Raw genomic sequence first — 24,962 nt, 5'->3', positions numbered from 1 at the left:
CACACGCGATGTAATCCTTGGCAGTCAGGCTTTCTGCGCTCAATGATCTTGTACACCAGACTAATTAGAGCATGTTCTACTCGCAGTGTTATTTATTCCACATGTACGTGGGCGTGAGAGCTGGAGGTGGCATTGGAGATGAAATTGAGGACCCTGCCGGTGACCCTTATGAGATGTATCGTATTGTGTTTGACATCACCTTCTTCTTCTTTGTTATTGTCATCCTCCTGGCCATTATTCAAGGCAAGTGTGTCTCTCATTAATAATATACCTAGGTGATCACAGCCGTACAGCAGCTACACTGATATCCGGTTACAAGGTAGATAAGCCACCCCTTAGCCTACCAAATAAAATACTTTACTGCCCCAATCTCTTTAGCAGGATCACTGTGACCTTTCTGCTATAGATACTGAATTAAACAATTTCCATGCACCATTTAATGTATAACAAAGTCCATGAACAAATTCTAGTTGTTACATTTACACAAATGGTGAAACAAACCAGTTTGTTACATGAAAATACAGCTGCGTATGAGAGGCCAACGTGTGAGCACGTATATAATTCATTTGTACTTCCAAATACTCATTTTTTTTCCGTTATGAAACAGGTTTGATCATTGATGCCTTCGGAGAACTGAGAGACCAACAAGAGCAAGTGAGAGAAGATATGGAGGTATGAATACATTTTATTCTGCGAAATCCAGGACTGGATTATCTATTAAGCAACATATGCACAGGGTCATGGCATCAAGGGAAGGGGGCAACCACAGAAATATTCCATTGCTCGATTTTTCCAGTGACCATATGGTGCAAAACTGCAAATGGCGTAGCTGAACCAGCTTCCACAAAAAAAAGGCTTACACAATTAAAAAAAAAAACATGTATTTATTACAATAATAATAGAGGTTAATGAAATACATTGATTTTGGGAATACACCATTAAATAAGAATCTGGCACAGTAACTGGTAATCTGGCACACGGTCCGGCAAAGCTCACACAATCCTTCTTGTCTTGGTTATGTCGGCGCCCACCGAGAGTCCAGCAGTCTTGCACTGACACAACTTTCACAATCACCAATGTTATTATTTTATAAACAAAACTGTCCACATTGTAAATACGATGCCTCATTGTCAGCGCCAATGCATCACGATTGACGTCATCTTTATTATAAGTTTTGATAATGTTATTTTATCTTTTCTTATGCAGACAAAATGTTTTATTTGCGGGATTGGAAATGATTACTTTGATACCACGCCGCATGGCTTCGAAACGCATACTTTACAAGAGCACAACTTGGCTAACTACCTGTAAGTATATACAGCGCTCGATGTGTGATCTTTAGTGGCCGGAGATAATGTGCTTTGTCACAACTGTGTCAGATAGGGAAGGCAGGTGCATAGAGCTGATGAAAAGAATTGAAATATCTGCCAAGCCTGACATGTGCGGGCTAAGACGAAGCTGAAGGATTTCATCTACAGTGACCTTTCGCAGCAGACGCTGAGTGGCCACAGGTGTCAGATGCTAATTCCTACAGGAGATCTACAAATGTCTCTTGGAGTCAGCTCATATCGCGCTGATTTCCTTACTGTTTGCTGCTGCCAGACACAGCCACGAAGTGCTGGTGGCCAAAACCTCTTCCTCTGAGGGGCCTCAGCTGTCACAGCCCCCGTCACCTGCCACCAAACATAACAGTGTGGGTATCAGGGAAGAAAACAGCAAAAACTCAGAATTTTCCAAGTAACTGCTCATCTACTCCCTGTCTTTCCACCTAGGGGAATAATTGTGTGTGCAGCCACATTGCTCTCAACAGCCGGCTTGCTGGAGCATTAATATTAGCCGCTGGATTATCACAAGTATCCCACTCACTGGAGAAAGAACCAGTCATCCCTGTTATTACAGAACAGAGGGGATACAGTTACTAGGTTGACCCTATGAACGTTGGCATACATTAGGTCAACCCCCGCGCCCGCTGCTCACCCTATTCCGGGGGAATCCTCGCTGTCAGAAGACAGGGCGAATTCCCCCAAACAGCGAGGCTGGTGGCTAATGCAGGGAGCCCGCTGCATTTACTCGCAAGCCTCCCTGGTTTAGTGGATGCACAATCTCTGTGACAGCTCGCAAAATATCATTGAATACACCTAACTGTATGAGGAGACTGTGCAGATTACTGTGATACCTGTATATCATGTGAATGAGTCTGTATACATAGCAGTACAGAACTTTATGTACAGATGCAGATGCTCAGTTGCACACAGATACAGTATATTGACATTTTGGTTGTGTACATGTAGTAACGGTTGACATTGTATTGTCGATATTTGACTGTCTAATTAATATACCACACCCTGCTTAATAAATGAGACCGCCTCACCTTTTGCTAGCCCTGTTATGCAGCTTATCTGCTACAAGTGCGTACATATGAAGCCATACTTATTACGGGCACATTACCCATAACCACTAGCTGTGCTCATCAATCCGCTTCTTATCTCGTCCATTAATGTGACATGTATTTCCTTGTTTCAGTTTCTTTCTCATGTATATCATTAATAAGGATGAAACTGAACACACCGGCCAGGTAAGTACTTTCTGTCACTCTGAGAGGAGATTAAGTGTCCGCATGCGTCTCTCTGTATATTGCCACTTAGGAGCTTGTAAACATTTACAGACAGCAATTGCTTTTCTATACTGAAACACAGAGCTGTAACGCTTCATTGTGGAGGAAAGGTCATGCTGAAAGGAACAAATAAAAACAACACAAGAATCCCTTCCACTGTGAAACATTATTCTAATGATAATAGGACTATTTTAATAAAACATCAAAATAGCATACAATGATGTACAAGCCCTCTTGTGTTGTTATTCTGTAGAGACTGAGTATTCTATATAGCGTATGACATGATCAAGTGTCTTGTCTACTAATCAGTAGTATGTAATATGTGCAGCTAGTATTCTGGACTTAGGGGGTATTCTGGTTGCTTTGCATGGTTGGTTGCCGGGCTGTGCATGCTGACATCTGACATCACTGCCCGCCCATTTCTTCCCGAGGGTGCACACATATGTGAGGGTGCCTCAGAGCAACCTTACATATGTGTGGGCCTTCCTTATCATTCAATGGTTGCTGACCATCCAATGATGTGGGTGTTCCCCCGCAGCATGCGAATGGATGTTTCTGTTAAACAAGGAGGGGCAGGCGGCCCGGCATTCACCTGGTGGGGTTTGGTGGACTCACAAGACCAGAATAACCCCCTTATTGTACCCTGTCTAAAGATGGTTTTTCTGAGTGACTTATTCTCTCAGTTGTGTGATCTGAAGACTGTTTTGAAGGCTCATTTTCCAGTGTACAGGATGTTATATTGTATTACTGCTATTGTGTGTGCATAATGTGTAGGGGCACTACTACTACTCTGGGCATATTGTGCAAGGGGCACGGCTACTGTGTTGCTTAATGTGCAAGGGGCACGGCTACTGTGTTACTTAATGTGCAAAAGGGGCACTTCTTCTGTGGGCATATTGTGCAAAGGGCACTACTACTGTTTGATTTCATTAGAATTGTGGGTACTATTGTGGGGCCCATTTATCATTTAATATTTCTGCGTAATAATGTATTTATTGTACTGTTTCAAAAACGTAGGGGCATTGCTTCTTTTAGGTGATAGTGCAAACAAATCCAAATGCAGTATAACAGCAAGATAGTAACATTATAATGGTTTAGTTTCAATACAATTGAATAAGTGATTAATAAATTTACATTTTGAGGTACATTTACTAAGATGGGAGTTCTAATGAAGACTTGATGTTGCCCATAGCAACCGTTCAGTTTCTAATTCTTATTTATTTAGCTCCCACTAGATCAGTGGTCAGGGAACTCGGTCCTCATTACCCCACACAGTGCGGTAACCCAGCAGGTGCACTGGTGTACTAATTACTCAGACACATTTTATAAGGTCCGCAGGTGGAGTTAATTATTTCTGTGAGGAGACCTGCAAAACATGCACTGTGTGGGGTAATGAGGACCGAGTTCCCTGACCACTGGACTAGACGATATTAGTTTACTAAAACTTTCATATTAGTAAATGTACCCCTTTGGCCCCCATATGCTGTATGAGAAGCAAACCAAAACCTAAGGAACTGCAGTTTGCTAGAGTGATGGATAACTGGCAGACCATATACTGTAATGATGGAATAGTAACTTACTGTAGGTATGACATTAAGCTAGCAGCTCTTACATAAGATATTCCAAACATCTTTTAGGCATCTTAGTAGAAGTGTCTGTAAGAATGGGATCTGTATTTATTTATGTACAAAGTGTTTCTGTTCTTTTTATTATTTGATTGTGAACTTCAGATTTATTGAATTGTTATAGATCCCAATAGTGATTGAAGTTTTATGTCTGCATTGAAGATGTAATAAGGTTCCACATTGGTATTCATGACTACATCTGAATTTAGATTCAGTCCTGTTGGGATCCACCTTGACAGCTGAAAGGAATATGGGAAGATTGGGGAGAGAGGAGAGCAAAATCAGGGTAGATGGGAAAGAGAATAAAAATGCAATCTCCCCTATTCCTCCACACTCTCCCTTTTACCTCAATTCCTCCTCTCCTTCTGCAGTCTCCCCTTAATTCTCCACTCCCTCTGCCGACTCCCTGTATTCCTACTCTCTCTTTCGTCTCCCCCTATATTTCTCTCCTGGGGATCAGTATGAAATCCCGGCAGTCAAAATACCGACGCCAGAATCCTGACCACCGCAATGCCCACAAGGGGGGGGGCGTGGATGCCCACCCCCCTCCCCCTATCCCTATCATCTTTCTGCAGTCTTCCTCTATTCTTCTCTCTCATGGCCAGATGTATCAAGCTTCAAAAATTGAGAGTGATCAACATCCAGCCAATCAGCTTCTACCTGTCATGTCACAGGCTGGGTTTGAAAAATGACAGGTAGGAGCTGGTTGTTTGTCACTCTCCACTTTATCACTTTTTGCAGTTTGATACATCTGGCCGTCAATCTGCCATCTCCTCCTAGTTCTTCTTTCTTTCTGCACTTCCCCCCCATTCCTCTTTCCTGTCCCCCCCTATTCTTCCACTCTCTCTCTCTACAGTCTCCTCCTATTCCTCTTCCCTGTGTCCCCCTATTCTACCTCTCTCTCTAGTCTCCTCCTATTCCTCTTCCCTGTCTCCCCCTATTCTTCCTCTCTCTCTCTACAGTCTCCTCCTATTCCTCCTCTCTCTCTTTGCAGTCTCCCCCATTCTTCTGTACTGTGTCCCCATATTCCTCCTCTCTACAGTCTCCCCCTATTCCTCTGTTCTGTGTCCCTCTCTTCCTATACTCTCTGTGCAGTCTCCACCTGTTCCTGTTTTCTCTCTTTCTCTACAGTACAGTCTCCCCATATTTCATTTCTCTCTCCTGCTCCCCTTTTTTCTCCTCTCTCTCCCTCTGCAGTCTCCCAATATTCCTTTACTGTGTCTCCTCTATTCTTCCTCTCTCTACACTCCCTGCAGTCTCCCCCCCTATTCCTGTCTCGTTCTGCCATCCTCCTCTTCCTCTTTTTTTCTCTCAGCCATCTCCCCATATTTTACCTGTCTCTTTGCAGTCTCCCCCTATTCCTTTCCTGTGTTTCCCCTATTTCTCGTTTCTCTCTCTCTCTGCAGTCTCACATTGGGCAGATGTATTAAGCCTGGAGAAGAGATAAACTGGAGATAAAGTGGAGATAACTTGGAAGAGATAACGCACCAGCCAATCAGCTGTGTTTGAAATATGACAGTTGGGATCTGATAGGCTGGTGCGTTATCTCCTTCCACTTTATCTCCAGTTTATCTCTTCACGAGGCTTAATACATCTGCCCCATTATTCCTTCTCTCTACAATCTTCCCCTATTCCTTTTATGTGTCCCCTCCATTCCTCTCTCCCTCCCCATTCTTTCTACTCTCTCTCTCTCTGAAGTCTCCCCCTATTCCTCCTCTTTCTCTCTGCTTTTTTCCCTATTCCTCCCCCTTTTTCAGCAGTCTCCCTCTATTCCTCTCTTTCACTCTGCCATCTCTTCACATTTCTAGTTTCTCTTTCGACTGTCTCACCCCATTCCTCTTTCCTGTGTCCCATTATTCCTTCTCTCTCACACTTTCATCTCCCTGTATTCCTCCAGTCTCTCTGCTGTCTCCCCCTATTCTTCCCCTCTTCATGCATTATTCATCCCATTCATCTTTCCTGCCTCTTCCTATTCCTCCTCTCTCTGCTGTCTCCCACTATTCCCCTCTCTCTCCCTATTGTTTTCCTGTGTTCCCTTATTCCTCCTCTTGCTCTCGGCCATCTCACCCTATTCCAATTTCCCATGTACCCCTATTTGTCCTCTTTCTGAGTCTCTCCCTATTCCTTTTCTGTGTCTCGCAATCCTCCGCTCTCTCTCGGCAGTCTCTCCCTATTCCTCCTCTTTCTGCCCTTAATTACAATTCCTCCTTGTGCTCCTGTGCCTCTTTTTCTCCTCTCTTGCTCTCTCTGCAGTCTCCCACTATTCCTGTGTACCCTCTAGTCTTCCTCCCTCTGCAGTATACCTCCATTTCTCATCTCTTTTTGCAGTCTGCCCATTCCTCTGTCTCGTTCTGCCCTCCTCCTCTTCTTCTTCTCTCTCTCTCTCTCTCTCTCTCTCTCTCTCTCTCTGCAGTCTCTCACCTATTCTTCCTCTCTGCTGTCACCCACTATTCGTTCTTCTCGCTCTGCCCACTATTCGCCCTATTCCTCTGTCTCGCTCTGCCATCTCCCCCTATTCCTTTCCTGTGTCCTCCCTATTCCTCTCTTGGCCGCCTCATCTCTCTGTAGAGTTCCTCTATTCTTCCTCGCTTTCTGAAGTCTCTCTCCATTCCTTCGCTCTCTCTTCCTCAGCTGTCTCCCCATATTTCTCTTTTCTACATCCCATAATCCTCCCCATTTTCTACAGTCTCCCCCTCATTTCTCTTCCGTGTTCCCCTATTTTTCCCTTCTCTCTCTCTGCAATCTCCCCATTACTCTTTTCTACGTCCCATAATCCTCCCCACTTTCTACAGTCTCCCCTCATTTCTCTTCCCTGTGTTCCCCTATTATTCCCCCCTCTCTCTCTCTCTGAAATCTCCCCATTACTCTTTTCGTAGTCCCCCTAATCCTCCCCACTTTCTGCAATTTCCCCCTATTCTTGCACACTCTTTTTCTCTGCGGTCCTCTCCACTTTCTGCATTTTTTTCCTTGCAGTCTCCCACTATTCCTCCTTTCTATCTGCTGTCTCCCCCTATTCTTTTTACCTATGTACCCTCTATTACTCATCTCTCTCTCTGCTGTTTCCTCCTATTACTCTTTTCTTTGTCCCCTAATCCTTCCCCACTTTCTCTGTCATCTCCCCGTATTCATTTCCAGTGTCTCTCTCTCTTGGTCTCTCTGCAGTCTCCCCCCATTCGTTTTTCTCTTAGTCCCCTAATCCTGCACCTTCTCTGCCATCTCCCCCTGCTGTCTCCCCTAGTTACTAGTTTCTCTCTCTGCAATCTCTGCATATTCCTTTTTCTGTGTCCCCCTATTTTTCCACTCTGCAGTTTCCCCTTTTCTCTTTATCCGTATCCCCCTATTGCCCCACACTCTCTGCAGTCAGGACTGTTATTAATTGTTACTACCAATTAAGCATTACTGTGATTTTTATTGGATCTTTCTGATCTGCTGAGATTATTATATTGATTTTGGTTGATTTTTTTTATGCCGGACGGTACATATTGCTGTATATTTTATATTGAATAAATACAGTTTAGTTCAGTTTTAAATTTGTGTGCTCCCCCTATTCCTCTTTATAGTCTTCTCTCTCGCTCTTCCATCTCCTCCTACTCCTCCTCTTAGAGGTGGATTTTCAAAAAGGCAAGTGGGAGGGAGGACAGCAGAGAGAGGAGGAATAGGGGAAGATGACAGAGAAAAAGGAAGAATAGGAGGAGACTGTAGACAGAGGAGGAATAGGGTTAGACGTTGGAGAGAGAGATGAGGAATAGCAGAGCAAGAGAGTGGAAATGGGGAACACTGCAAAGAGAGAGAGAAGGAATACAGGGAGACATCAGAAAGATTAAGAAAAGGAATAGGGGGAGACTGCAGAGAGAGAGAGAAACCGTCAAGAGAAATGGGGGAGAGAGGGGGAAACCGGCAAGAGAAATGGCAGAGAGAGATAGGTTGACATTGGAAAGAGATGTAGGGGGAGACTGCAGAGTGAAAGAGAAGGAATAGAAGAAAATGGCAGAGCAAGAGAGGAGGAATTAAGGGGCACATGAGGGAGGAATAGGGAGAAAGAGTTGGAATAGGGGGAGACTGCAGAGATCGAGAGAGAGAAAGAGAGAGTTGACATAGAAAAGAGAAATAGGGGAAGACTGCAGAAACTGAGAAAAGGAATAGCGGGGGTTAGCAGAGCATGAGAGAGAGATGAAATAGGGGGACACATGAAAGCAATACGGGGAGAAATGAAAAACTGGGGGAGATGGTGGAGAGATAGAGACTACAGAGAGAGAGACAGAGAGTAGTAATAGTGGGAGACTGCAAAGAGTGGCAAAATAGGGGTAGACAGGAGAGAGAGGGAATAGCTGGCAATAGAAAGGGGGGACGCGGCAGAGAGAGGAGGAAAAAGGAATTGTGGGGACAACAGTGAGAAACTAGGAATGGGGGAGACCGCAGAAAGAGACAAGGAATAATAGAAGACTGCAGAGACAGAAAATAAATAGGGGGAGGTTTCAGAGAGTGTGGAGAAAGATGGTTGACCTAGGAAAGAGAAATAAGGGGAGACTGCAGAGAGAGTGGAGAAATACAGTGGGGGGAGATGGCCGAGAGAGTGGAGGAAGAGAAGGAGATTAACAAGAGAGAGGAATACAGGGAGAGAAGGAATAGAGGAGATTGCAGAAAGAGAGGAGAGGGAAAATGGGGAGACTGCAGAGAGTGGAGAAAAAGGGGGGGGAAGGAAAGAGTGAGGAAGAAAAAGAGGAGACTGGAGAGAGAGAGAAGGAATAGGGAACACAGGAAAGCGGAAGAATAGGTGGAGATGGTTGAGAGGAGGAATAGTGCGAGACGATAGACAGAGAGAGAAGTATCGGGGGATACTGGAGAGAGTGAAAGAGAAGGAATAGGGGGACACAGGCAAGAGGAAAAGGGGGATGTGGCAGAGAGATAGAGAAGGAATAAGGGAGATTGCAGAAAGAGAGGAGGAATAGGAGAAGATAGAGAGCTTAAGAGAAGGAATAGGGGAGACTTCGGAGATAGAGAGCAGGAATAGGAGGAGGTGGCAGAGAGATAGAAGGAAGAATAAAGGACACCGAAAAGATGAATTGATGGTAGAGAGATAGAGGAAAAATAGGGGGAGACTGCATAGAGAGTGGCAGAATAGGGTTATACAGGGGGAAGAAGGAATAGGAGACGTAGAAATAGAGAAAAGAGGGACACAGGAAAGAGGAATAGTGGGAGACTGCAGAGAGAGAGGAGGAATAGGGGGAGATTTGGGGTAGACAAGAGAGAGAGGAGGAATAGGGGGAGACAGCCATGTAAGAGGCTCCCCCTATTCCTCTTCCCTGTGTTCCCCTAGTCCTCTCTTCTCTGCAGTCTCCCCCCATGTGTCTTTCCTGTGTCCCCCTATTCTTCATATCTCCCTCTCTCTGTGGTCCCCCTCTATTCCTTCCCTCTCTGCTGTTTCCTCCTATTACTTCTCTCTCTCTGCCATCTCATCATTTTCCTCATTCCTGTGTTCCCCTATTACTTCTCTCTCTTTGCAAGCTCTCCCTGCCATTTCCCGCAATTTTTCTCTGCTGTCTCCCCGTATTCCTCCTCTCTCTTTCTGTAGTCATCCATCCTCTCTTTCCTTTCTCCCCGGATTCCTCTAGTGGAGGAATAGAGGAAGATGGCAGAGCGATTGAGAGAAGGCATAGGTTGAGACATCAGAGCGAGAGAGAAGAATCAGGGCGGGGGGGGGGGGGATAGAGGGAGACTGCAGAGAGTGGAGTAAAAGGGGTAGATGGCAGAGAGAGAGAATGAATAGGGGACACTGAAGAGAAATGGGGGATATGGCAGAGAGAGAGGAAGGAAGGAGATGATAGATGAGTGGAGGAAAAGGCAGAGATGAGAGAGAGAAAAAAAATAGGGAAAGACTACAGAGAGAACGGAGGAATAGGAGGAGATGGCAGAGCGAGAGAAGAATCTGGGGAAATGCAAAAAGAGATGAAGAATAGGGGTAGATTTCAGACAGAGGAGGAATAGGGTTAGATGTTGGAGAGAGAGAGAAAGACAAGGAATGGGAAGACTGCAGAGAGAGCGTAGGAATGGAGAGATTGCAGAAAGAGAGGAAGAATAGGGGACACAGAAAAGATGAATAGGGGGAGATAGCCGAGAGCTTGAGAGAAGAAATAGGGGAAGATGGTAGAGAGAGAGGAAAAATTAGTGGAGACTACAGTGAGTGGAGAGCGAGACAGGAGAATCAGGGGAAACTGCAGAAATAGAGGAGGAATAGGGGACACTGCAGAAATAGAGGAGGAATAGGGGCAGACTACAGAGCGAGGAAAGGAGAGATGGTAGAGCAAGAGAAGAATCAGGGGAAACTGCAGAAAGAGGAGTAATAGGAGCAGAGAGAAAGGAGAAATAGTGGTAGACTGCAGAGAAGGAGGAGGAATAGGGGGAACAAAGAGTGAGACTGTAAAGAGTGGAGGGAAAAAGGGGACACTAGAGAAAGAGAGGTGGAATTAAGGGGCTCAGGAAAGAGGAATAGGGGGAGAATGCCGAGAGAGCAGGAATATGGGGAGATGGCAGAGAGTGGAGGAATAGGGGGAACCATAGAAGATGGAGAGGGGAGAAAGAGATGTGAAAAATAGGGGGATATTTCAGGGACAGTGTAGGAGAAGATGGTAGAGTAAGAGAAAGCAATAGGGGAGACAACAAAGAGAGATAGGATGAATTAAGGGGCACAGGAGATAGGAATAGTGGGAGACTACAGAGAAAGAGAGGAGGAATACAGGGTGACAGCAGATTGAGATAGGAGGGGACTGCAGAGAGAGAAAGGAGGAATAGGTGGACACAGGAAAATAATAATGAGAGAGAGGGAATAGGGGGACATAGAAAAGAGGAATAGGGAGAGACTGCAGAGAGAGAGTGAGGAGGAATAGGGGGTGATGGCAGAGATGGAATACAGTGAGACTGCATAGAGAGAGAGAAGGAATAGGGGACACAGGAAAGAGGGAGATGAGAGAGAAATTAAAAATAGGGGGAGACTACAGAGAGAGAGGAAGAAAAGGAGGAAATAGCAGAGCGAGAGAGAAGACAAAAAGGGAGGACACAGCCATGAGAGAGGAGAAATAGGGGGAGAATGCGGAGTGATTAGCAATAGGGAGCAACTGCAAAGAGAGATAGGTGGAATTAATGGGCACATAAGAGTGTAATAGTGGAGAGAAAAGGAGTAGGGGGACACAGGATAGAGGAAGAAAAGGAGGAGTCGGTACACAGAGAGGAGGTATAGGGTTAGACATCGGAGAGAGAGACGATGACTGGGGGAGACTGCAGAGAGAGAGGAGAAATAGGGGGAGAAGGCAGGAATAGGAGGAGATGGCAGAGTGTGGAAATAGGGGGAGACTGTAGCGAGAGAGAGAAAGGAGGAATAATGGGACACAGAGAACTAATAGGGGGAGAGAGGAAAAATAGGGAGGAGACTACAGAGAGAGAGAGGAGATATAGTGGGAAACGGGCAACAGGAAAGGGGGAGATGGCAAATAGAGAGAAGTAATAGGAGGAGACTGCAGAGAAAGAGAGAGGAGGAATTAAGCGGCACAGGAGAAAGGAATATGGGGGAGAAAGGAGAGTGAGGAAGAAAAAGAGGAGACACTGTAAAGAGGAATGGGGAGAGAGGAAGAATAGGATGAGATGGTAGAGAGGAGGAATAGGAGGGACAGAAGACAGTGAGAAAAATAGGTACTCTTTACTTAGAAGGGCGGCCATCTCGGGCATTGAATGCACTAAAAAATCAGGTGCGATGCGACAGACGAGATGCCCGAGATTTCCCATAGGGAACAATGTTAAATGTCTCAATTGACCCGATTTTCCTGTTCAATGCCTCAATTGACCCAATTTTTCCATAGGAAACAATGTTAAATGGGCCACAGAGGCCAAATAGGCACCCTGAAGTGAATAATGGCCACCCCAATTGTTAACGTCACCCCACGATCAACGTCAACCCGAAGCGTGGCGAGCGGCGGCGGTACGCGTCCTACGACCTTTTCATACCCCCACTATCCACGTCGGCGTGGAGTTGAGAATAGAAAGTGTGGCGAGCCCGAAGCGTGGCGAGCGGACGCGGATACCTTCACAGGTATCCGCGTCCCCTCGCGGGCTTCACAGCTGTCTGCGTACGCTCGCCACGCTTCGGGCTCGGTGGCTCGCTGCGCTCGCCACACTTTCTATTCTCAACTCCACGCCGACGTGGATAGTGGGGGTATGAAAAGGTCGTAGGACGCGTACCGCCGCCCCTCGCGGGCTCGCTGTGCTCGCCACGCATCGGGTTGACGTTGATCGTGGGGTGGCGTTAACAATTCGGGTGGCCATTATACACTTCAGGGTGCCTATTTGGCCTCTGTGGCCCATTTAACATTGTTTCCTATGGAAAAATCGGGTCAATTGAGGCATTGAACAGGAAAATTGGGTCAATTGAGACATTTAACATTGTTCCCTATGGGAAATCTCGGGCATCTCGTTGGTTGATCGCACCCGATTTTTTAGTGCATTCAATGCCCGAGATGCCCGAGATTTTTTACTAACGATGCCCACGATCAAAATCGTGGGCGCCCTTCTAAGTAAAGAGTACCGAAAAATAATAGGGGGAGATTGCAGAGAGAGGGGGAATAGGTGGTCACAGGAAAGAGGGAAACGAGAGAGAAATATAGGAATAGGGGGAGACCACAGAGAGAGAAATATGAGGAAATGGCAAAGCGAGAGAGAAGAGGAGGTATAGGGTTCAACATCGGAGAGGGACGATGACTGGGGGAGAAGGCAGAGAGAGAAAAGGAATAGGGTGAGATGGCAGAGAGAGAGCAGGAATAGGAGAAGATGGCAGAGTGGAGAAATAGGGGGAGACTGCAGAGAGAGGAGGAATAGGGGGAAACAGGGAAGAGGAATAAGGGAGACGAGAGAGATATGAAAAATTGGGGGAGACTACAGAGAGAGAAAAGGAATAGTGGAAGACGATAGAGAGAGGAGGAGGAATAGGGTGAGATTTCAGAGAGAGTGGAGGAGATGGTAGAGTAAGAGAGCAATAGGGAGAGGATGTAAAGAGAGAGAGGAGGAATTAAGGGGCACATGAGATAGGAATAGTGGGAGACTACAGAAAAAGAGAGGAGGAATAAGTAGAAACTGCAGAGAGAAAGGAGGAATACAGAGTGACAGCAGGAAGGAATAGGGGGATACAGGAAAATAATATTAAGTGATAGAGAGGGAATAGGGGGAGATGGCAGAGACGGAATACAGGGAGACTGCAAAGAGATAGAGAAGGAAAAGGGGGGGGACAGTCATGAGAGAGGAGGAATTAAGGTGCACATGAGAGCGTAATAGTGGAGATAGCGAGAGAAGGAATAGGGGACACAGGAAAGATGAAAGGGGAGATGGAGGAGACGGTAGACAGAGGAGGAATAGGGTTAGAAATCGGAGAGAGAAAAGAAATAGGGGACTCGGAAAAGAGGAATAGTAGAGAGAGGGGGGGTGAAATAGGGGGAGACTGCAAAGAGAGAGTTGAGGAATAGAAGTTGGCAGAGCAAGAGAGCATAGTAAGGGAGGCTGCAGAGAGAGAGGAGGAATAGGAGAAGATGACAGGGAAAGAGAGAGTTGGAATATTCGGAGACTGCAGAGAGAGAGAGAGAGGAGGAGGAATAGGAAGACCCAGGAAAGAGGATTAGGGGGAGACTTCAGAAAGTGAGTGAAGGAATAGTGGGGGACAGTGAGAGAGAGTAGGAATAGAAGGAGATGGCAGAGAGAGTGAGAAACTAGGAATATGGGAGACAGCAGACAAAGGATGAATACAGAGTGACAGCAGAGTGAGAAAGGAGAAAATTGGAGAGACTGTAGAGAGAAAGAAAAAAAGAAAGGAGGAATAGGGGGACATAGGGAAATAATAGGGGGAGAGAGGAAAAATAGGGAGGAGATATAGTGGGAAACGGGGGAGATGGCAGATAAAGAGAAGTAATAGGAGGAGACTGCAGAGAGAGGAGGAATTAAGCGGCACAGGAGAAAGGAATAGGGGGAGAACGGAGAGTGAGTGAGGAAGAAAAAGTGGAGACACTGTAAAGAGGAATGGGGAGAGAGGATCAATAGGAGGAGATGGTAGAGAGGAGGAATAGGAGGGACAGAAGACAGTGAGAAAAATAATAGGGGGACACAGGAAAAAGGAATACGGGGGAGACTACAGAGAGAGAGAGATGAGGAATAGGATGAGACAGCAGAGAAAGCAAAAGAGAAGGAATACAAGGAGATGGCAGAGCAAAAGAAAATAACCAGTAAACTGCAGAAAGAGGAGGAATAGAGGTAGAATGCAGAGAGAGAAAAGGAATAGGGGGACACAGGAAAGAGGAATACGGGAGACCAGAGAGATATATGAAAATTGGTGAAGACTATAGAGAGAAAAGGAATAGGATGAGATGGTAGAGCGAGAGAGAAGAAGATAAACTGCAGAAAGAGTGGAGGAATAGGGTTAGACGTCGGAGAGAGAGGGGAGGAATGGGGGAGACTGCAGAGGAGTAGGTGGGACACAGGAAAGAGGAATAGGGGTAGACTGTCTCTGTCCTCCTATTCCTTTTCTCTGTATGCAAAGAGAAGGAATAGGGGGAGACAGCAAAGAGTGGAGGAATATGAGAACATGGCAGAGCAAGAGAGAGGAATAGGGGGAGACTGCAGAGGGAGACGAGGAATAGGATGAAGACTAGGGGAAGACAGCAGAGAGAGAAAGAGGAGGAATATAGGGGGAAATTGCTAAGAGTGGTAGAATAGTGGTAGACAGCAGAGCGAGGAGGAATAGTAAAAGACTGCAGATAGAGAGTGAGGAGGAATAGGGTGAGACAGCTGTGAGAGAGGAGAAATAGGAAGGAGACTGCAGAGAAAGAGAGAGAGAGGATGAATTAAGGGGCACAGGAGAGCAAGGAGGAATAGGTGGAGACGGCAGAGAGACTGAGAGAAGGAATAGGGGGAAACTGCAGAGAGAAAGTTAGGAGGAATAGGGGAAGACTGCAGAGAGAAAGGAGATATAGGGGGAGATATATATGAAAAATAGGGGCAGACTACAGAGAGAGGAAAGGTGAGATGGTAGAGCGAGAGAGAAGAATCAGGGGAAACTGCAGAAAGAGGAGGAATAAGGGGAGATGGGAGAGAGAGGAGGAGATGGCAGAGAGAGAGAGAGAGAGGAGACATAGTGGTAGACTGCAGAGAAAGATATAGGGGGAACAGCAGAGAGTGAGACTGCAGAGAGTGGAGGAAAAGGGGATACTGCAGAGAAAAAAAGAGAGGAGGAATTCAGGGGCTCAGGAAAGAGAAATAAGGGGGGAAAGCAGAGAGAGTGAGGAAGAATAGGTGGAGACTGCAGAGAGAGGAGGAATAGGTGGAGAAGAGAGAGAGAGGAATTAAGGGACACAGAAGAGAGGAATAGGGGGAGACTGTGTAGTAAGTAAGAAAAAGAGGAGACTGCAGAGACAGAGAAAATAGGGGACACAGTAAGGGGGAAGAATAGGTGGAGATGGTAGAGAGTGAAAGGAGGAATAAGAGGAGACTGCAGAGAAAGAGTAGAATAGAGGAATAGGGAGACACTCCAAAGAGAGTTGAGGAATAGGGAGAGACTTCAGAAAGAGAGTGAGGGTTGACATAGGAAAGAGAAATAGGGGAGACTGCGGATAGAGAGTAGTAATAGTGGGAGACTACAGAGAGAGAGAGAGGAGGAAGAATAGGGGGTAACTGCAAAGAGTGGTAGAATAAGGGTAGACAGGAGGAATATGTGGAGACAGCAGAGAGAGAGAGAGAGAGATAGGGGAATAGCAGAGAGTGAGAAAAGGAATAGAGTGAGACTGCAAAGTGACAAGTGGAATACGGGGACAGAGGAATCGGGGCAGACAGGAGAGAGAGAGGAGGAAAAGGAGGCGACAGCAGAGAAATGGAGATAGGGGAGACAGCAGAGAGAGAGAGAGGAATAGGGGGAGATGGCAGAGAGGAGAGGACCAGAGGGTGAGATTGCAGAGTGAGAAAGGAATAGGAGTAGATGGCAGAGCGAGAGAGAAGAATTAGGGGAAACAGCAGAAATAGAGGAAGAATGGCGTAAGACTGCAGAAAGAAAGAGGAGGAGAGAGATAGGGGGAGATGGCAGAGAGAGAGAGAGGAAGAATAGGAGGAGACTGCAGGGAGAGTGAAAGAGAAGGAATAGGGGGACATAGGGAAGAGGAGTAATGGAGACTGCTGAGAGAGGATGAATAGAAGGAGACGGCAGAGGTAGAGAGATGGAATAGGGGAGACTGCAGAGAGAAAGAGAGAGGAAGAACAACAGGAAAGAGGAATAGGGGGAGACAGCAGAGAGAGAGAAGGATGAGGGGGAGACAGCAGAGAGGAGGAATATGAGAAGATGTCAGAGCAAGAGAGAGGAATAGGGGGAGATAGCCATGAAAGGAGGAATATAGAGGAGACAGCAAAGAGAGAGAGGAAAAGTAGGGGGAGACTGAAAAGATAGAGAGAGAGGAATAATTAAGGGGCACAGGAGAGAGGAATAGGGGGAGACCGGAGAGAGAGTGCGGAAGAAAGAGATGAGACTGCAGAAAGAGAGAAGGACTAGGGGAACCCAGGAACGAGGAATAGGGGGAGACAGCTGCGAGTGAGGAAGAATAGGGGGAGACTGCAGAGAGAAAGAGGAGGAATTAAGGGGCATTGAAGAGAGGAATGGGGAAGACAGGAAATAGTGAGGAAGAAAAGTGGAGGAATAACAGCGCAGAGATGGCAGAGAGATTGAGAGTGTAGGTATAGGGGGGAGACTGCATAAAACAGGCATGTCCAAACTGTGGCCCTCCATTTGTTGTGAAACTACACATCCCAGCATGCTTTGACATAGTTTTAGCATTCCCTAATAGCAGAACTGTGTCAAAGCCTGCTGGGACTTGTAGTTTCACAACAGCTGGAGGGCCACAGTTTGGACATGCCTGGAATAGAGAGAATATGATAAGATGGCAGAGCAAGAGAGAGGAATATGGGGAGAAAGCCATGAAAAGAGGAATATGGAGGAGACAGTAGAGAGTAAAAATAGGGGGAGACTGCAAAGATGGAGAGAGAGGAGAAATTAAGTGGCACAGGAGAGAGGAATAGGGGAGACGAGAGAGATGAAAAATTGGGGGAAACTGCAGAAAGAGAGGAGAAATAGGGGGAGAGGGTTAGAGGTCCGAAGAATGGGGGAAACTTCAGAGAGTGAAAGGAAGAAATAGGGGTACACAGGAAAGAGGGAGACTGGAGAGAGAGAAGGAATAAGGGAGATTGCAGAAATAGAGGAGGATTAGGGGACACAGGAAAGAGGAATAGGGTGAGACTGCAGAGAGATTGGAGAAGGAATATGGGGAGATGACACAGAGAGAGCAAGAATAAGGGGAGACTGCAGAGAGAATGGAGGAAAATACTGCAGAGAGAGAGATATGGAATAAGGGAGATTGCAGAAAGAGAGAAGGAATTGGGGATACAGGAAAGAGAGAGGGAGACGGCAGAGACATAGGGCCAGATTCTCTAAGCTTTAAAAGTGATAAAATGGAGAGTGATAAACAGCCAGCCAATCATCTCCTACCTGACATTTTTCAAACACTGTCTGTGACATGGCAGGTAGGAGCTGATTGGCTGGCTGTTTATCACTCTCCATTTTATCACTTTTGAAGCTTAGAGAATCTGGCCCAAAGGCCCTTATTCCAGGTCACTCTTAGAGGCAAATTCCTTCTTAGCTGGACAAAACCATGTGCACTGCAGGGGGGCAGATGTAAAATGTGCAGAGAATTAGATTTGGGTGAGCTATTTTGTTTCTGTGCAGGGTAAATACTGACTGCTTTATTTTTACACTGCACTATAGATCTCACTTTGAAGCACCCAAATCTAATTCTCTCTGCACATGTTACATCTGCCCCACCTGCAGTGCACATGGTTTTGTCCAGCTAAGAAGGAATTTGCCTCTAAGAGTGAACTAAAATAAGGCCTAAAGAGAAGAAAAATAGGGACAAAGGAAAGAGGAAAAGGGGGAAACTGCAGAGATAGAGGGGGAATAGGGGGACACAGGAAATATGGGGAGATGAGACATGAAAAATAGGGGAAGACTACAGAGAGAAAAGGAATAGGAGGAGATGGCAGAGCGGGAGGAAGTAAAAGAAGAGAGAGCGAGAGAGAAGGAATATGGGACACATGAAAGAGGAAGATGATGAGAAAGAGGAGACTGCAGAGAAAGAGGAGGAATAGGGGGACACAGTAAAGAGGAATAGGGGGGATGGCAGAGAGAGCAGGAATACAGGGAGATAGGAAAGAGAAGAGGAATAGAAGGAGACTGCAGAGAGAGAGAGAGAGGGGTGAAATAGGGGATGACTACAGAATTTCAAACTGAACTAAACTGTATTAATTCAATATAAAATACACAATACAGCAATATGTACCAGCCGGCATAAAAAATAAATCAAAATCAATATAATAATCTCAGCATATCAGAAGGTTTTTAATAAGAGCTTATAGTCTAATATCCAATAAGGATCAACGTAATGCTTAGTTGGTAGTAATAAATAATAACAATCCTGGCAAACCTTTGTTAATAGAGGCAATTTTCAACCAAGCACACTGAAGAGAAAGCAGAGAGTGTGGGGGAGAGAGGTGAGAGAGGAGGAATCGGAAAAGACAGGTGAGAGAGGAGGAATCGGGAGAGACAGGTGAGAGAGGAGGTATCGGGAGAGACAGGTGAGACAGGTGAGAGAGGAGGTATCGGGAGAGACAGGTGAGAGAGGAGGTATCGGGAGAGACAGGTGAGAGAGGAGGTATCGGGAGAGACAGGTGAGAGAGGGGGAATACGGATGAAGAGAAAAGGGGCAGACTGCACAGAGATAGAGGAGGAGCAGTGAGACATAGGAAAAGGGGAGAATGTAGAGTGGAAAAATAGGGGGACACAGAAAAGGGAATATGCGGAGACTGCAGAGGGAGAGAGGAGGAATATGGGGAGACAGGAAAAAGCAGAGGAATATAGGGAGAAACTAGTAATGGGGGAGACAGCAGGGGGAGATGAGAGAGAGAGAGGAGGAATAGGGGGAGACAGGAAAGATAAGTGGAAGATGGGGCTAGCAACAGCGAGAATGAATGGGGTAGATTAGTGATTGCAGGAATAGGGGGAGACTGCAGAGAGAGAGGATAAAAAGGGGGGTGATGGCAGATAGGGTATGCAGTAATTATGCCGACAGTCAGGATCCCGGATGGTAAAATCCTGTCGCCAAAATCCTGACTGCTGACATTACTGCCAGCTGGAATCCTGGTGCACAGGGTCTATTCTCCCTTGTGGGGGTCCATGAGCCACATAGAGGGGGAATAGAACCTTGTGTACTGAGCCCGCAAGGTGCCTCTTTGTCATACCCATCCCCATTGTCGTCATTCCGGTGGCTAGGATACAGCTTTCAGGATTGAGATCCCAGCTGCCGGCAAAATATAGTGAACCTGCAGAGTACAGTGTGAAATAGGGGGAGATGAGCGTGAGGAAGAATATAACTAATTTATCCTGTTTGATACATTTGGGATTTTGTATTATCGCTACTGTGTTTCACAATTTGGGCATACCATATATGTATCACTAATGTTTGCTAGATATCGCCCACAATGTGGTATTCTGGGATGCTGCCTAATTTGTAGATGGTAAAGAGATCTCGGCTCCAGGAGCTGATGTCATCTTCAGATAGCTTTGGTTATTGTAGACTATGGGCTATTAGGAGACGGGTACTTCCCTATTGGCGTCTGCTAGCCTATGGGCAGTGCTGCAAGAAGGATCTGGATGTAGGATCAATTCACTACTTACTGACTGGGTTTTATTTGGGCCCCTGTTCTGTTGACTCAACCCTAATACGTTTAGGGAAGAAAAAAAAAAAGATTCCTTATTTTTGCAAGGAATATTTATTTTGGGAGGGCACAAATCTTAATAAATATGTCCCTTGGAGTCTTATGTTTAGTCTTTTTATAAATATTTGTTCTATTTTGGAATGGGAAATACTGCTATATATATGGTCTGCAGTCCCTTTCTTGTGGTCCAATTGAAGGGGTCGACTCGATTATCAATTCAATGTACTGGACTTGCTGATTTTTTTTCCCGTGGGCCTATAGGATTGCTTACAAAAATCAGTGAGTCTGGGGCAAGATGAAGTGCTTTAGCCTGTGTTTCCACGCTGTTGCTATGGCAACTCACCTTCCTTGCGGCTAATTTAAGTATAATCACAGCTGTTTGTCTTATTTTAGAAATGTATTTATATTATTATTATTATTATTTTTTTTTTTTTTTTTTAAGCACCTGTGTGTAATTGTATGTTAATTTGTCTTATGTCTTGCAGGAATCTTATGTTTGGAAGATGTATCAGGAGAGATGCTGGGACTTCTTCCCAGCGGGTGACTGTTTCCGCAAGCAATATGAAGATCTGCTTGGATGAGGAACTGAAACCAACCTGACAGCTTAACTCATTGGGAAGGGACTGAAACTGGAACGAACACTTGCCCAATGCGGCACATTAACTGATAGACCTCCTCTGCACAGCGAGGCTTGTGTGGATCCATGTATAAAACCAAGGATGTATATGACAGTACATACAAAGGTCTATAACGTGTGTGCAATGAATTACCAGATTTACAGACGACAAATCACTACAGTACATCAATAAATGGATGCTCTACCATGCTCAATGAAACCATAGTGCATTTGTTGAGTCACTAAAAAAAAAATAATTAAAAAATAAAAATAAATACTTATTTTGGCGCAAACCGGAAAAGAGCTACAGCCAAAAGTTTACGAACAAACCATTGATATTCAGCCTGACTGCACCCGCTCCCCCATCAACTCTTGATTTTTTTTTCTCAGTCGCATAAACCATGGGCAGACATCTCGTAATTAAAATGCCACATCTGGCTGCCCCAGAATTAAAGGGCTAATTAACACACTCAGTGCACAATATTAATCTTCATACTAACAGTTAAGTCCTCTCTGCCGTACTGATTCTGTGTTCTGGAGAAGCATGCAGAGTTTATTTCTTGGGTTTTTTTTACTTTCATATTGAGGCTTTGACTACGTCACTATAGAAAACAAAACAAAAACAAGTAAAATCGAATGCTAGTCACAGACGCCAAGTTTATTAAAGTTTGCTGCACCTGTTTCGGAGAATGTTTGAGCACTGGAGCCTGAAAGAATTCAAATGGGACATACGCAGGCTGCAACAGTCATGGCCTTAGGTATTACAGGTGAGCTGCTGGGTGCATCTGTTGCCCGGGGGTTCTGAACTATCCAAGTTTACCTATGTAAGATAGTCTAGTCTACAAAAGGTGGTAGGTGTGTAGCAGTAGTTGTGGAGCTTCAGGCAGTTGAAGGTAAAAGATAGTAAGGGAAAAGTTACTTCTTAACACTTTTTCGACCCTGAACTTAATCGATTAAGTGCCTTAACCGTCTGTAGACGTAGCTATGCAAGACGTTTTCTTTTTCATGTTAGTATATATTAGATTGACGAAATACACAAAGAATTGTGCTGTTCTTTTGTCTTACTGTATGAAATGAGGAATTGCATTAAGTTGCTATTTGACTTTTTCTTTCGATGACAGTTTGTTGTTATTTAAAGAAACTGGAATGTATCTTATAATTATATTCTCTTAAATGAAAATCTTATGCCAAATTCAAGCACTGCTTTCTGGTCATTGGTAAGTGCTGTAGTGAAGCTGCTACCTTTATGCATTTATCTTAAAAAAACAATAAAGTACCCATCGCAATAAATAAATGATAAACCAGCCGAGCTGTTTGTCTTACTGTGCAGACACGAGACACCTTCACGAGGGCTACAAAGCCAAGCGGTTCCTGGATATTCTGGAAATGATTAGTGGTTAGACGCAGAAAATACACAAGATGGCTTTTGGTTGTGCTGTAATGCATGTTTATCAGATTACGATGTATGGTACATGATTCAGTATTATGCAGAATGGTTGTTGACAGTTAGTGGTGCTTAAAGTCAACCAGCGGCAACGTGAAGGGAATAAGACACCCATGGCGGGCAACACTGCTCACATTATACGTCATCCGATCATACTGTCCAACCAATCCTCCAGATCTTCAGGTGTCACAGTTTTGTGTGCCTCCGCAGCAGCTGAGCTGAGGGTGGGATCTGTCATGGGAGAGGTTGCTGAAACACAGTTGGAAGTAATCAGAGAGAAGTGTATACACCTGGACAGGTCACATGTTTGCGCAGATTTACACCTTCACAAAAACTAGCGAAGAACATTCCTATTTTACAGACCGATGATAGAGCAATGTTTCTCATCTCCAGGCCTCAGCGACCTCTGTAACAATGCATGTTGTCCTGTTTTCCTCAGAGAATCGCAAGTGATATAATTAGATTAAAATGTGATTCTTAAAACGAACGCGTTAATAATAAAGACACCTTTGCACCTGCTAGGAGATCTGGAAAACATGCCCTGTTAGAGGTCCCTGTGGGATAGATTTGGGAAAAAAATATGCAGAGCAGGACTCTGCTGTCAGTAGCTGAAACCTAAAACTACACATCCCAGCATGCCCTGCCGAAGTATTGCTATTAGGAAATGCTAAAATGATAGAAATGCATGCTGGGATGTGTAGTTTCACAGCCGCTTTCAGTTCCGCAGGTTGCCTATCACTGCACTAGATAATATATCGTTAACGATATGAATAATAATGATATTGTTAACAAAATATTGTTCATATTGTGCAGTGTGTCCGCCCAATATGGTTAATGATGCGCGGTCCTACTGGTCGTTAATGATATCTACTGTCATCTGAACATGCAGGTTTGTGTCTATACGGCCAATGACTGTATGTTCAACCGGGGGCTGGGTGACATCACTGAGTGATATTGTTAATGGATTTAAAGTATTTAAGCCCCATACACAATAGGCCATTCGGCGGTTCTCCCGAAGGATCAATCTGTTACAAACACACTATCAGTGACATCACACTGCCCCCCCACTGAACACGCAGTTGTTGATGAACTGCATGTACGTTAACCATATTATGGGTAAACACTGGTTGATATGAAAGATATATCATTAACGATATTGTCATTGGTCACAATATTTATTATAGTGTGTGTGGGACTTTGGTGTACTTCATTCCTTTACCTTTCTGTATGGTCACCTGTTTCTACATGAAACGTTATGTTAGACTGATGATATATAGCGTTTAATATAAATCTCCCGGTAGACTACAGGCTGCATTTCTTCCGTCATGCTGTGACTAGATCTTGCTTTGGTTTGACAGTTCCCTGCCTTTACAGAGTCACATGTCTTCTCCCCTCTGAGTGACATCCTCCCCACAGAGTATGACAGACCAGCTTACACATATTGTCCTGGCACTACTTTAGCGGTTAATGTGGCATTCAACTACATTCTAAATAATGCACACTGAAAGAGGTTCATCAATCATGCATGTGAGGGTGCAGCGTGAGATTTCTATATAACCGGAGCTGATCTGGCAGCTTTTAAGATCCAGCCTTGTTTAATAGAAAAAAGCAGCATAGTGTCTGACAGCACAAGCCGCCTTTAAACATATAAATCTAAACTGGGCACAAAACAGAAAGGCAAATCCCAGGGTGATGATAGTAGAATGGAAGCCTGGTAAAGCTACAAACAACTATTACAGACGTGATATGTAAAGATCATTAACTTGGTGTTCACACGATGCTTACTCAGAGATCAGATTTTTCTGGATAAGAAACAAAAGCAGGTCCAGTGATGAATCTGGCACCCGGAACACTTACCATCTTCCTCAGAGGTCACCTGGTCGTCGTGCTGTTCAGTGCCACCAAGAGATACTGGCCGTTCATCTCTTACAGGAGCGTCTAAGCTGAGCAGGAAATCCAGCTCCTCGTCTAGGGCTGGCACGGAAGGTTGCGGAGCTGTTTGGGGTTCTGGTAGGGAAGCTGTTGCTTCATCTGATGCCAGTGTAGATCCACTTCCTATCTGGGCAGTGAAAGTTGGACCCAGGGTTGAAATGCCCTTCAACATGGATGGAGGAAGCTCCTGAGGCATCTCTTCCTACAGCAAAACAATGACCACTTTATGTTACTTACCCACACAATAATACATACACTGGTTTCTCCTAAATATTTATTTATTTTTTATAAAATAATAAATCAGTTGCCATTTGCTCAAGACATTATATGTAAAATCCGCCTCACTTCTGTACCTAATAGTACTACAGTATATACTATTTGTTTAGAAAACATGCAGTCGTTCCTTACATACAGTCGTTAGTTACACACAGTACTGTCAGTTACAGCAGAGATACTGACATCACAGGGACATTACACAGCAGGACTACACACTAACTGTACATTACACAGCACAACTACACACTGACATTACACAGCAGGACTACAAACTAACTGTACATTACACTACACACTGACATCACACGGACATTACACAGCAGGACTACACACTAACTGTACATTAACACAGCAGGACAACACACTGACATCACAGCTACATTACACAGTAAGTCTACACACTGACATCACAGGGACATTACACAGCAGGACTACAAACTAACTGTACATTACACTACACACTGACATCACACGGACATTACACAGCAGGACTACTCACTAACTGTACATTAACACAGCAGGACTACACACTGACATCACAGCTACATTACACAGTACGACTACACACTGACATCACAGCTACATTACACAGCACAACTACACACTGACATTACACAGCAG

The 24,962-nt window shown here is 45.0% G+C and overlaps 2 protein-coding genes across 15 annotated transcripts in view; one reads left to right on the top strand and one right to left on the bottom strand.

Moving 5' to 3' along the window:
* The window catches only part of RYR3 (ryanodine receptor 3), a 527,067-nt gene extending 505,074 nt beyond the window's left edge, over positions 1 to 21,993 (top strand). For all 13 annotated transcript variants that reach the window (XM_083167836.1, XM_083167846.1, XM_083167845.1 and 10 more), the window contains 5 exons: positions 87 to 243; positions 608 to 672; positions 1,207 to 1,307; positions 2,524 to 2,575; positions 20,559 to 21,993. In XM_083167836.1, the coding sequence (XP_083023962.1) occupies positions 87 to 243; positions 608 to 672; positions 1,207 to 1,307; positions 2,524 to 2,575; positions 20,559 to 20,654 (471 nt within the window). In that variant the 3' untranslated portion in view covers positions 20,655 to 21,993. The remainder of the gene's footprint in view (positions 1 to 86; positions 244 to 607; positions 673 to 1,206; positions 1,308 to 2,523; positions 2,576 to 20,558) is intronic.
* A 120-nt stretch (positions 21,994 to 22,113) lies between these two features.
* Positions 22,114 to 24,962, bottom strand: part of AVEN (apoptosis and caspase activation inhibitor) — a 281,141-nt gene continuing 278,292 nt past the window's right edge. For both annotated transcript variants that reach the window (XM_083167852.1, XM_083167853.1), the window contains 2 exons: positions 23,991 to 24,267; positions 22,114 to 22,382 (listed from right to left, as the gene is read on the bottom strand). In XM_083167852.1, the coding sequence (XP_083023978.1) occupies positions 22,276 to 22,382; positions 23,991 to 24,267 (384 nt within the window). In that variant the 3' untranslated portion in view covers positions 22,114 to 22,275. The remainder of the gene's footprint in view (positions 22,383 to 23,990; positions 24,268 to 24,962) is intronic.

This window comes from Crinia signifera, chromosome 12 (assembly GCF_055691185.1).
Source record: "Crinia signifera chromosome 12, ASM5569118v1, whole genome shotgun sequence".
Classification (NCBI taxonomy): domain Eukaryota; kingdom Metazoa; phylum Chordata; class Amphibia; order Anura; family Myobatrachidae; genus Crinia; species Crinia signifera.
Note: the sequence above shows the minus strand (reverse complement) of the source record. Positions and strands in the feature narration are given on the sequence as shown.